The following is a 13225-nucleotide window of genomic DNA, read 5'->3' as shown; positions in this document are numbered from 1 at the left end:
TATATATATGGTACAAATGACAATTTTTATGGAATTTTGAATTTCATTCACTTTCTTGAATCGATTTTCACTGATTCGTGAAAACTTTCCAGTTCTAATGTTGTTGTGTAAAAAGTGCATTTAAATCAGACAAATCATTCCAAATATATCATAAATATTCAATATATCGCCCTTCCATCCATCATGCTTTTCGAATCTTAAGCATCTTTCTTCAAAAATTATTTGTGTTTTAGTTTACTCCAAGTGCAACAAGCATTGATTACCTTGCAAGATGTGCTGCAACTTCCAAATCTATTTTTAAACCGCAAATAATTTGAGTGGCCACTTCATTAGAGCAGAAACGGTTACAACTTATCGCAGAATGCATTGAGACGCTCCATATATCCACACTAATGGAATCAGATTGAATCCAGGAGCACAGGTGAAACAGCTCGGGGGAGAAAAAAAATGCTTTTAAGTACGGATGGTTTTAGTTTAATGAAAGTGAGTCATTTGGCAAACTGACAGTATTTCGTGCTGAGGAGGATTTCGTATTATAACACTCTCTCTTGTTCCCGTTCAGACCCCACATAAACCACACAATGTCGGGCTTTGGCCGCGGGTCTGTCTGTAGGTTCACAAGAGATTCACATCATCGTCCTTGTGTCTGTGTTTTAAAGAGCGGAGGGTGGTTGATAAGACTGATTGTAATTTATCAAGGCCGGAAAAAAAAAAAGCCAGATTAAGGCTCATTGGAATGCATTCTCTGTCCTTACTACTTCCTTTATGACCCTCTGGGACGCATCGCTCTTCTTGCAGCTCAGCTTGCCTCTCCTCTCTCTCTCTCTCTCTCTCTCTCTCCCTCATTTCCCATCTCTTCTCTTTGTTAATCAGTTAAACTCGCTTTTCAAATAGCCCCTCTAATTACTGCTCCGCTCCCCTGCGAATGGCCATCTCCCCCGTTGCTTTCTCTCTCTCTGTATTGAGGCTGACCCCTGTCAGTAGTGGGTAGCTCTATGTTGTGTGTGCGGACAGCGCTGGTGAATCTTAATGGTGGTGGGAGGCACCAGAGGTGCCACTGAAGCTGGCTTATTAGCAGACAGTCTCAGAAGCTTGTGGAGATGGTTTTAGGGGATGGTCATCAAATGCACACCATACATTATGCGCTTTCTCTTGTTCAGATGCTGCGCCACTTACAAACTCAAAGCTGCGGGTGAGTGTGAAAAGAGGTTTTGCTTGTATAGATGTGCTCTATTTACTGTATTGTGTGTTTTTCCCCCTACCTGATCAAAGGTGGACGAGATAAGTGATAATGACCACAAGAGCCACCCTCTGCAAATTATCCTTGACCTGCGTGCCACTGATTGGTGGAGGCTTGCAGGTTGACCTGTCATATAATAGCATAAGCCCTGATATTATTTGCTTTTATTACAGAACAAGCTATATGTTAGCCTTCCTGTTCATATCAGTGGCAGTTGCTCAGCCACCGTAGGACTCTCTAAGTATGCAATCTCCATGCCAGCTTTGCTCATCTTTGCTTCGCCCTTTTTTTTTTTTTAAGCTAGTTACCTGAACTATAAATGCCGTTTGACTAATTACAGACAAAATTATAGATATTTTTTTATAAAAATAAATAATTGGGAACTATTAAAAATAGCCACTAGTTATCAATCTATAATATAATGAAATGCAATTGTGATTTAAATGTTGCTTGCAGAATTTTTTTCAGCTACTGTCAATGTAGAAAGATGCTGTTTACCCCTATATAACTATAGTTACATCATTGACCACTAGGGGCAAACTGCCCGTGTTAACCCACCAAACCTTGACCTCTTGGGTGCAATTGAAAAAGACTGAGGTGCGACCTCTAAAAATTGCCTGTTGAATAGATAAAAAAGAGAAAATACTAAATATATATTAAATATTTTATAATTTTTATATTTCTATTTATTTATTTGTATTTATTTTTTAGATATTAAATTTTTTTTTTTTTTTCAAAATTATGTTCATTTTGTTTCTAAATAATGCATCTATATATTTCAAAGCCTTGTCTATTTATTGCAGCTCCGCTATAGGCCAAGCACTCTTCCTATGGCAGAACATGAGGCATCTCTAGCCCTTTACAGAATGTTTTTTCTCTCTGTTTTTAAAATATAGTAAATGAGTGTTCAGGCTTGATAATTCACAGCCAGGTGCTCGCTGCTGTGCTTCTGCTCAACAAGCAAAATATCTCCCTTGCCTTTCTTTCCTATTGCATATTAATTTAAAGAGAGAAAGAAAAAAAAATGAAGAAAAAAATTAAATGCATTTAATAAATGCCTGACTTCAAATGGTTGGGGTTTCGGGCTCATCTATTACTGGGTCTATTCAGCGGCAAATGAATGGGGGGAATCATTTATGGGCGAGAGACAAAGCCGAATGAAAATATAATTCCGCATTGTGCTGCGCTTTTGTTAGCGGCCGTCAAGTCCCTAATGGCGCGCTTTTGTTTTCCTGCACTGCTCTGAAACCGTAGTGTCGAATTGCACGCTCCGCTCACGGTGTGTAATGGCCCGCCTTTGTGTTATTAGATTATAGGGGCAATTAATGGCGTCAAACCTTAACAACTCAGCATTCAGGCGGCTCGTCAATCCCACTTTTGCGCCGCAATAGAAGGTGTTATAACTCTGGTAATTATTACGCCTGCAACTTGAAAATGTCAATGAACGTGTGTATAAAATAGAATGTATGGGTTGTCACCGCGGGAGAATGGGATGCAGAGGAGCAATTAATTACAGGTTTTCATTTCGCTCTTTTCCAGTGACAAGCAGCCGCACGTGGCAAATCGGCATGACGCCATGCGCCCGCCACGCCGAGCCCCCTCTTTTGCCCTATCTCACATTCTGACTCCCCCGTTGTATGCACAAACAACACACATGCATACGGCACATCCCTCGCTCCCTGGTCGGCCGGCCGGCTGGCCTGCTGTGGGCTCTTGCCTCAGATGGCGCCCTGGCTTTGTTTCAGATGCCTCTTCCTCTCTGGGTGCACATGCTCGCTTTCAAAGCTGTAATTGTAGGCCCTTGATGTTTTAATCCTTGATATAAGTCATCAAAGGCGGGTGCCTCATTTTTGGCAGAGGACCGAAAGCTCTAACTCTCACCCTCGATGGCATCCGATGCATGATATCATCAGCTGAAATGTGTCTGTGCTTGCTAGCTTTAGCTGCAAGCACTAGTCTAACATAGCCTCACCTCCGTCACACCTATAATTAATCAAGGTGAGTGGCACGCCAGCCCATAAAATGCATCTGTCTTGTGGCGCGCAAGTCATAGAGGGTAAAAGAGTGCATAATTTTCCTGTTTGTCTCTGTCATGGATTCTGGGAAGAGTTCCCCCCTTCTCATAGTGAAGGATACGGATGGCTCGTTTGATTGTGATAGAGATGTTTACAATACAAAAGTATCGGACAGTCGACGATAACCACGAGGCTTGCGAGCGTGAGCTTTCATCCCTCTTTCCGGCGGGAAAAACGTTCGTATTTACCGCCAGTCTTGTTTACAAAGTCAAATCAGCCCTTTACAGATTTAATTTGCGTCTGACAGCTCTCTCTCTCTTTGTCTTTCCTCCCCTTATCTTGCCCCCCTTCCTCCGCCCCTTCTCACGAGCCCTCGAGCTCCGAATAGATAAACTGCTGAAAATATGAGCGCTCAGGCGCTACATGAAAACAAATGAATGCAAATATCAGATTGGACTGGCAGTGGACTGGGTAGTCGTCACAGCGTTGCTTCTCTTTTTTTTATTCCCTTTGAGTGGAAAATGTAGATAAATGGACGTATTATGCGGGATTGTAGTTTGCGCTCGTATGTCAGCTTCAAGCCAGCCGTTGCCTGTAAATAGCTTTATTTTTATTGAGCAGTTGCAGGGAGATGATCAGTTCTGGCCCTTGAGCAGTAAATAGGAAAATAAATGGAACGCCACAGAGCGGCTGTGTGTGTGTGTGTGTGTCTCAGTGGGAGATTGCTAGTTGCATTCGAGGAAGCAGCCGCAAATTGTACTGGTGGAAATTGCTGGCCCGTTAAAAGCTGCCCATAAGTTCACAGAGTGGCCGGTCCTACATCATTAAAGGATGTAAGCATGTACTGGCGGCCTGCCTTCAGGCTTTTTCAAACCTTTTCTCTTTTACACACACGCACACACAGAGTAAGGGTGATTATGACCAATATGAGAGTTTCTGGACAGTTGATGGACTGCCGCTGGCCATATTTGGCCAGCACTGCATCTGTTGGTTATGTAGGCCTATATACCTGTATGTGTTTTTATGCCTTTCAAACTTTTTTGTGTGATGTCTTGAACATTATTGTTATTAATTCTGATGATTTAAATAATCTTGGAAGCATCAAACAAATCAGTGATAATATTTAAATATTAAATATTATGCTAAAAATAATATGGCCATTGAAAATGTTGGTAGGGCAAGTAAACATCTGAACTAATGGCCCTGGCTGGGCCTGCAGAGGGAAATTCTTATTGTTGAGCCCAGCTCTCTTTCCGTTTCTCTCCTTTTCTGCATATTTGTCATAAGATAAGAATCACGCCTTCCATCTTTACGCCTCGTTCTTGTCTAGCAAATTGCGCTCTCAATTCCAGACTGTTGCAAGTTGTTTCCTGCCGATAGCTATCTTATCAGACTGTTTGTTATTTTTGCCAAAGATGTGATTCTCTAGATAACGAATCATAATATTATGTTTATTGAAGTGCTTTCAGGCTGATAAAGACTACATACTCAAGGGAAGATTTGATCAACACGCTTTCTCGCTCTCTTTTGGAAAAACTGCCAGGGCTTTACAATGCAAGCAGTGTGGAGCTCTATTGTGTCAACAGAGTTGATGTTATGTGTACTCTCTTTCGCATGACAGGATAAAGAGTTAATTAAAGTGAAGTACAACATTCCTTTATCATGCTAGAGAAACAGAAATGGCTTTGTATCATGTTAAAGTTAGGGATACGTGCTTATCTCACTGTAATTATCATTTAGTGCAGTGATTTTGTTTTTGGGCCCAGATTGTGCATCTTATCAGTCGATAAGCCTGTTTATTTTATCACATGCATGGTATATTTATGCATTTAGCATCGTTTCTCTCTGCTGAACAGATCTTTGAGACATTTTAGTGTCACAACCCACCAGCTGGGAGCCACTGTTACAGAACCACTGTTACCAAATATGACGATCAAATACACACACAATAATTTATTGGTCTGTTTGCTCTTATTAGGTGCCGGTATCCATGGCGATGATGACCCCACAGATGATAACTCCTCAGCAGATGCAGCAGATCCTCTCTCCTCCTCAGCTCCAAGCTTTACTCCAACAGCAACAAGCCCTTATGCTGCAACAGGTAACACACACACACGCACTGACACACACGGGCGCCTCGCAAGTCACCACACACACAACTTAAAACGATATTTGTGAATGTCTGGGCTGCTCAGACATGACATGCCCACACAAACCACACAAAAGGTAAATTTTTTCAAAACCAATTGGTAGTTTTATTGGCTAATCAAAATATTACTGAATGGTATTCGCTACATCATTTTTTAAAAGGTGTGCATTGGGTCTATGTTTTAGACCATATGCCATCATTTTCCAGCAAAAGTGAGTGTATGATATGATAGCTTTCATGGAGATTTTCATGGATTGTCATAATATTGGACATTATTTGGTTTATTTTTATTTATTAATGACTTATTTTAGGCTAACCAAATTTCTTTCCTTCTTTCTTTCTTTATTTGTTTGTTTGTTTGTTTATTTATTTGGAGTACAGAAAACTATGAAAGCCTGTCTCTGTAGGTCAGTTTGACATAATTTTAAATATATTACTCACCAAGGCTGAATTTATTTGATGACAAATACAGTAAAACAATGGTATTTTGGAATATTATTACAATTCAATAGCCCTATATCTGTTTTTAATACAATACTATATCTGTCATTTCAATACATTTTAAAATGTTATTTATTTCTGTGATAGCAAATCTGAATTTTCAGCAGCCATAACTCCAGTCTCATGATCCTTCACAAATCATCCTAATTTGCTGATTTGGTGCTCAAGAAACATTTCATTAATTAATATCTATGTTAATATAATAACATATTTTTTAGGAAAATGTTTGATTCATATATTTTTGAGGTAACTGTGCTACGTTTTTTTTTCAGGATTCTTTGACGAATAGAAAGTTCAAAAGAACAGCATTTATTTGAAATGTAATTTTGTTTAACAATGTTATTACTTGTTTTACTGTCACTTTTGATCAGTTTAATGCATCTTTGCTGATTAAAAGTGTTTTAAAAAAATTGTACTGACCTCAAACTTTTGAAAGGTAAATGTATAAATTCACATTTACGAGTCATAGTTGACACTATGAAGAAAAAGTGTCACAAATACCTTTGTATTTATTTATTTTTTATTTTTTTATTTTACTCTGAGGCAGAAATTGGCTTCCATACAAAACTCAACATTAATTGGGAAATATCAAGTTGGCGCTAAGGAGTACAAACTAAACAAACAAACATTCTAAACCTTTTCAGTTATATTATACGTGCACTCAGACATAAAAAACACAAACGTTTTGTTCCATACTTCCTTAAGAAAACTTCATCTCTCCCCTCTAGACCTCTAACTGCACAAGCCTTACATGTTTTATAGAAGAATCCTGCCAAATCGACGGAAATCTCCGATTGACGTCCTTCATTCCAATAGCTGTTGCCAGCGCTATTATAGAGTGCCGTCGGATGGCACAGTAAATGCACATTCACGTACGAACCCCGTTAATAGGTCCTGTGTGTGGATGTCAGAGTTTGTTATGTAATTGCGTTTTGTGTAACTTTGATTGCATCCTCACAGGCATGCCCGAAATGATATCTTCCCCGGCTTTGATGTTACTTGGCTCTGGTGTTTATAAGCGGCATTTACTAGCATACCCATAGTGTTGGTGACGCCTCCTTTGGCTGGTGTCACTACACGTCGATTCGCCGGCGGTCAGGGAGCGATATGTTAAAGCAAGGACAATGTTTCTCACCCAGCTGCTAAGCCAGACTTTTCTAGCTCTCTTCCCGTCTCTGTCTCTTCTTTCTTTCTTGGTTTATTAGTTGCGCGGCCTCTGCTATCTTGCTGCGATATCTCCTGGAGGCCTGAGGTGCGGCCCCTGAGCAGACATGAAGAAACAAACAATCCCATTTCTCTCACGTCTCTCAAATATTTAACATCGTCCCAAAATTCTGCGCAGCCTCGACCTTTTCACACACACTGCTCGGGCAGAAATCAGGTCAGGCACCTCTCCCAAACCTCCCTGATTGAGAACGTGTGATTATTTTTCACAGCTAAAAGACGAAGAAGGTTTTCTGTTACATAAATAATCTTGACAGAGAGCAGAATTGATTTAGTAGTAAGGAGGAGGAGGCTGCTTTAGGCGTGTATAAATTTATCAAGAGTCGCTTGCTCACAGAAATCAAAATTCAGCTGTTTGAGAAAGAAACTTAGCACTTTGTTCCCCTCCTCCCGCTTTATTTCTCTCTTTTTTATTCTATATTTAACAAGGATATTGAAATTGAAATAGTTACTGTTCATGGGCCGTTTTACATCACTAGCAAAAGCCAATGGGTTTAATGGTTTGCAATGGTGATGAACCACGTGAGAAGTGGCTTTTAATGCTCACTCTTTCGCACACGGAAAATCAGAGAGCCTGCCAACACACACGTACAGCAATCCATCCCTGATCTCATCCCAGTGTGTGTGGGAGAACGAGTGGGCTTCGGATTTTTCTGCATGTTAATACCCTTACAAATACGATTTTACATACAAAAACTGCACGCGCAGGAAAGCGAGAGCAAGTGCATGTTTATGTATGCGTGTGCACTTATGTATGTGTGAGTTAACCTTTTCATACCTCCAACCCTTAATTACAGCCCAGCTGATATATTTTCCCTTTTTTATCCCTTCTCTGTGCTGTTAAGTAAAACCAAGGTCACAATAATGGGAATCTAAGGTGAATGCCTTTCAAGGTGCGCAGTTAACGTGAAAGGGGCCCACTGAATCAAATCATTAAAAAACCCTTAATTATTCTTTAATTATTCCCGCAACTATTCAGCTTCATATTGGCATGAATTAAAGGGGTAATGAGTGGGCAAGAGGCAGCGGGGCCAGGCGGGCGGCAGCGAGGCGTGGAGGAGAGTTTTAAACCGAGAGACAGACGACATATTGCTGGCCAAACGCCTTTAGTGTGGTAAATGGAGTCTCGCTTCACACCTTACAGCTCGCTGACTTCCTCTGTTTGAAAGGACCGTGGCTCAGCATCACAGATGCGAGGTAGCTCACCTTCAATATCCTGTAAAGTGGCACGGCGACAGGGAGTCAAATGGATGCAGTGGTGTGAGATGGCTTTTGTAGAGGGAATACAGCGTTTTAGTGTTGCTTGGTAGAACTGCTCATCTGGTTAAAACAGCAGGAGATGAGCGAGTTCAAGGCTCGTTTAAGACTAAAGTTGTGTACACTCATGTCAGCCCAAGAGAAGTTTTCTGAGGACAGACAGCCAGTCAAATTAAAGCTTTCTGTCTTTTGCACAGTTATTCTGTCAGCAGAACATCTGGGCTGTTGTTTTTGGTTTGAAGTGAAGGGTTTCCACAGTCGTGGAAAACCTGGAAATATCATGGAAGTTTGACCTGGAAAAGTCATGGAAATTAATTTAATAATGGTGTTTAAAAATAATGGATTTTTTTGTGTATATATTATACCTTTTTTTCCTTGTCTGCTCTAAAATGTGTAATCAGTTCTTGCACACTTGTGTAGAGGAGTGTTTGATTTGTGAGTGAATTGTTCTTCTTTAATTAGCAAAATTAGTGAATCTGTCTAAATCAAAATTATATATATATAAAAAACGTTTCAATAATGACAAATGACTGGAGTCATTGAAAAAAAACACATCAGGCATTTACTTGAACACATGTACAGGGTTCTCGCTTATTTCCCCCCTTTTTCCTTTCTGGCATTTCCATAAAAGTATGTCACATGACCCCAGACATGCTTAACTGAAGTGTTTAAGTCAACATTTTAAGTTAAACATTTTAGAATCTCGGGTTAAAAATGGTGAAATTTTTTTTTTTTTTTTGAAAGGACAAATATTCCAGTTAGTCTTTTTTAATTAATTTGAGGTCAAAAAAGCTGCATGCAGAATAATTATAAAATACTTTATGTAAAGAATTCATTTTCGAGCATGTCTTATTAAAAGTACACTAAAAGTATTTTGTGTCAACTCTATCTTTTTAAAGTTGCACAGTGTTGTGAATTGGTACGTAGCCCACAGTTAAGTACCTCATTCCTTGAGTAAGCCCGCATTACATCTGTAAACACTATGTGTGATAGGGAGTTAATGAGGGTATCATTATTCAACTTTTCTCCAGCAGCTGTGGTCGGCGTTCCCCCAGGCACTCCACTGTGGCCCCTGCGTGTCCGAGGGCCTCCGTGCTCTGCTTCTTCGGTCAACATGTACTTCCATGTCAAATAGGTCATCCATGCGAAGCTGAGATTTTAATCTTAATAGGTTTTCCTGGGTAAATTAATAAAGTAAAACAAACAGCGGTGGGTCTGCGGTGGACGCTGCGGTTAGCCAGAGCTACGGTTGGAGATGTGTAATGACAGTGTTAGTATGTGCGAGCCAGTCCCACTTAGGACTCTGTAAAAGAGTAGCAAGTTGAAAGTAGCAGCTAGTTCAAATAGGTGAAAGTAAACATGGTAGCATAACAGGAAGCCTTTCTCATGTAATATTTTTTTCTCCTTCAGATGTAGGAAAGGGACAAGTATTATTGTGAGTATTATTGTGAAAACCTTCAAGTATATACAATTTACTTCTTGTTTTAGTGAACATTATTTCCAGGTTTTCATGTGAACATCAAAGGTATGTTACTTCTAGTTAACGTTTACTGCTATTTGAGGTACTAATACAAATTTTTGCATCTTCTGAAGAAATGAGTGTCTTCTGAAGACACAACTGTTTGATTCTCATACTCACGTTAATATGTGGTTACTAAGGTACTGATTTTAGTGATTTTATCTTTTAAATGGACCCTCGGTAATCAACCCTTGAAAGTATGATGAATAATAATAGTAATGTTTTTCTTGGCAACCAATAAAAACACTTTTAGCACTTCTTAAGATTTTCACAGAATTAATAATTGACAATTGTTAATGATTAATCCTATCTCCACTCTTCTGCCCTTGCACACCTGTTTCATGTTTTTGTCTAAAAACCTTCATTGTTCTGAAGAATGAAACATACCCCTAACCCTACTGTGCACACTTAAAATCAATGACTCCCACATGCCTCAGTCTGTTCCCAAAGCTTTTAATCAGAGCAAGGTGTGCCATTGCGAGGTGTTTGAGTGATAAAGCACATATAAGTCTATGTTTACTTGTATAGAGGAGATAGAGACCCATTCAGCTGAGCTTTGAATCAGTAACCAGTGTGTAAACACCTTTCTTGTGCTTTATTAACTTAACACAAACCCCTCACGCAAGCAAACAGAACCAGAAAAACACACAAAAGGTGCTTTTCCATTTGACAATGGCATGATTTTGCATATAATAAACCGTACTGCACATAATTGAAGGACAGTGCCAGGAATAGGGAAGCATCTGTGTAGGAATCGGGCAGGTGTCTGTGTTTCAGATCTCTCAGATGCTTAAGGCATAAATTGGCTTTTTGTGCTGATCTCTGGCTGGTTTCTACCACCTGTGTTCTAATCGTAACTGTTACTCGGGAGGTAGCGAAAAAAAACTGCTCTGAGATTAGAAGCAAAGGGCAAATTTTACCAGCGCTTTCTGAGACAGGTGTTGTGTGTTAGTTCAGTCAATCATAAATAAGGAAGCCCGTCTCGATGCTGTCAGGTTTTCCACGCCAAGAGAAGGGTGGACAGATGATTTACAGGACATATTCATACGCCACCTGCAAGGTGTTTCAGCTGCTTTTTAGAGGAATGCTGAAAAAAGATGAATATGCCTTATTATGTAGGCACTTTAGCCCTTAAGCTAGAAGCTGATCTTGTTTTATCCTGTTTTCATTTTTTTTATGCCTTTAGACTAGGGCTGAACTATTTTGGAAAATAATCTAATTGCGAATTTTTTTTTTACCAATATTGCGATTGCGATTTAATATGCAATTATTTTTTGAAGCTCTTTATGTTCTGTATTATTCAACAAAGACAAGCTATAAATCATTGTATAGTATGACCAACACAATATTAGATAGATTAAACATAAATGTTCTTTTCTGTAGGCCAGGTCTATATGTTACAATGAAATTAGGTGATGCATGAATTGATATGAATGACATTTTTATTTAACAACTACAATCACAGTATATTGACTGATTTGTTGAACTTCCAACCTTGTAAGCAGCATGTAATAATTATGACAACATAAAGCACTGACAAATAAGCCTGGTGTAAACATTAATATGAAAGTCAGTAACAAATCACACAAACTAAAGTAGATTGCAGAAATATAAAAACAAATCTGTTGCTTTACCACACTACTTTAGGTAATTCAAAGTCACTGTAATAAACATATGTAAACATGTGGACTGCATTTTTTAAACAGTCTGTTAACTTTAGACCAGTGGTACTCAAACTTTTTTGGTAAGCCAAATAATTTCACTAAACATTATGAAAAAGTAATGCTTTTTTTAATTTAAAAAACCCACAGGGGAAAAAAACACCTGCATCACTTGAAACATTGAAAAATAGCTTAGAGAGAATAACTGTTATTATAATTGTTATTATTCTCTCTGTTATTTATTTATTTTTTGTGGGTTTCATGCTGTCCGCTAATTAAGGCATAGGACACACACAGGCTTTCCTACTCACCAATGACATTAAACACCGTGTCTACACCGGACGTGAGCGGCAAAATACAGTAGAACCACTGATCTATATATTCTCTATTACAGATCAGTGAGTAGAACCCATTCTAATCAGTGACGCTGTCTACACTGGATGCGGCGCGACGCGACACGACAAAACCCGACATTAAACTGATGCCTTGTTCTATTTATAACGTACTGACACAAAGTTCTAATTATTTGCAATGGTCGCTTTGTCGCGTACAGTGTAGAGCTGTTGCGGCACGACGCGACAACTGTAGCGTCTGGTATAGACACAGTGAGTGAAGCCGAGAGCAAGATATGCCTCGTCATATTTTCTGCATTTAGCTTTTAAATGACCAGCACCTGCCTGGGTCTGTGCGACTTCATCTATGGCTTTTCTCTTCCCTTTCACAAACCGATCCATCTCCCATTCTAAGTTACGTCCTTTGGCTGTTTACTGTTTTATTTCTTTTCTTTTTCTGCTGATGGCCCAATCGCGTTTCGAGGGGGGGTCCACCGGTCGCGTTCCAGGGGGTAAAATACAAATTTTTTTGGAGGGGTTCCCCAAATCGCGGACTTGGCAACATTGTAGCATGCCAACTTGATGCTTCCTCTGAAGACTGCTTAGATGCGTTCGACTTGAAGCAGCGCTGCTTAGATCGGTGTGTGTTATCAAAGTACTGCGAGAGCTATAAGAGAGCGGACGTCTCCTTATGCTTTCTCTCGTCGTACTTTGATGTCATACACCGACCGATCTTCAAGTCGAACACACCTCTTTACTCTTGCGTGTCATGTGACCGAGTGTAATCACAGCCTCTGCAATTGAAAAATCGCTTTTTTTCATATCGCGATATTATCGCAAATGCAATTAATCGTTCAGCCCTACTTTAGACATATATGCAACTCCTTGCACCTGACTACCTCATTCTGGATACCCAGTATCATGTGACTCATTTGATAGCACCACATTTTCCAGTATAAGCAGATGGACAGGACAGTTTTGGGCAGCCTATTGTGCCATGGTGTCTCTTTACAGAAGAAGCACTGATGTTTAAAGGGGTGGTTGATTGCGATTTCACTTGTTTAACGTTAGTTAGTGTGTAATGTTGCTGTTTGAGCATTAACAATATCTGCAAAGTTGCGGCGCTGAAAGTTCAATGCATTCTGGCAGTTTAATGTCTACAAAAACGGCTCGTAGGGACTACAACGAGTTACTTCTCGGGTTCATGACATCACAAACCCAGACAAACCCCGCCACCGGGAACATGCAACGAAGGGGGCGAGGCCATGCTGCGCTGCTTTAGAGAAGAGGAAGAGAAAACTAGAGGTGCACGTAAAAATCTATTCAT

At 39.8% G+C, this 13225-nt stretch overlaps 1 protein-coding gene across 4 annotated transcripts in view; it reads left to right on the top strand.

Annotated features, from left to right (window-relative positions):
* The window catches only part of LOC107675840 (forkhead box protein P4-like), a 143996-nt gene that overhangs the window by 84658 nt on the left and 46113 nt on the right, over window positions 1-13225 (top strand). For all 4 annotated transcript variants that reach the window (XM_016470316.1, XM_016470317.1, XM_016470314.1 and 1 more), the window contains exon 4: window positions 5234-5356. In XM_016470316.1, the coding sequence (XP_016325802.1) occupies window positions 5234-5356 (123 nt within the window). The remainder of the gene's footprint in view (window positions 1-5233; window positions 5357-13225) is intronic.

This window comes from Sinocyclocheilus anshuiensis, unplaced genomic scaffold, assembly GCF_001515605.1.
Source record: "Sinocyclocheilus anshuiensis isolate Anshui unplaced genomic scaffold, SAMN03320099.WGS_v1.1 scaffold1640, whole genome shotgun sequence".
Lineage (NCBI taxonomy): Eukaryota > Metazoa > Chordata > Actinopteri > Cypriniformes > Cyprinidae > Sinocyclocheilus > Sinocyclocheilus anshuiensis.
The sequence above is the reverse complement of the archived record's forward strand: the minus strand, read 5'-3'. Positions and strand labels throughout refer to the sequence as shown.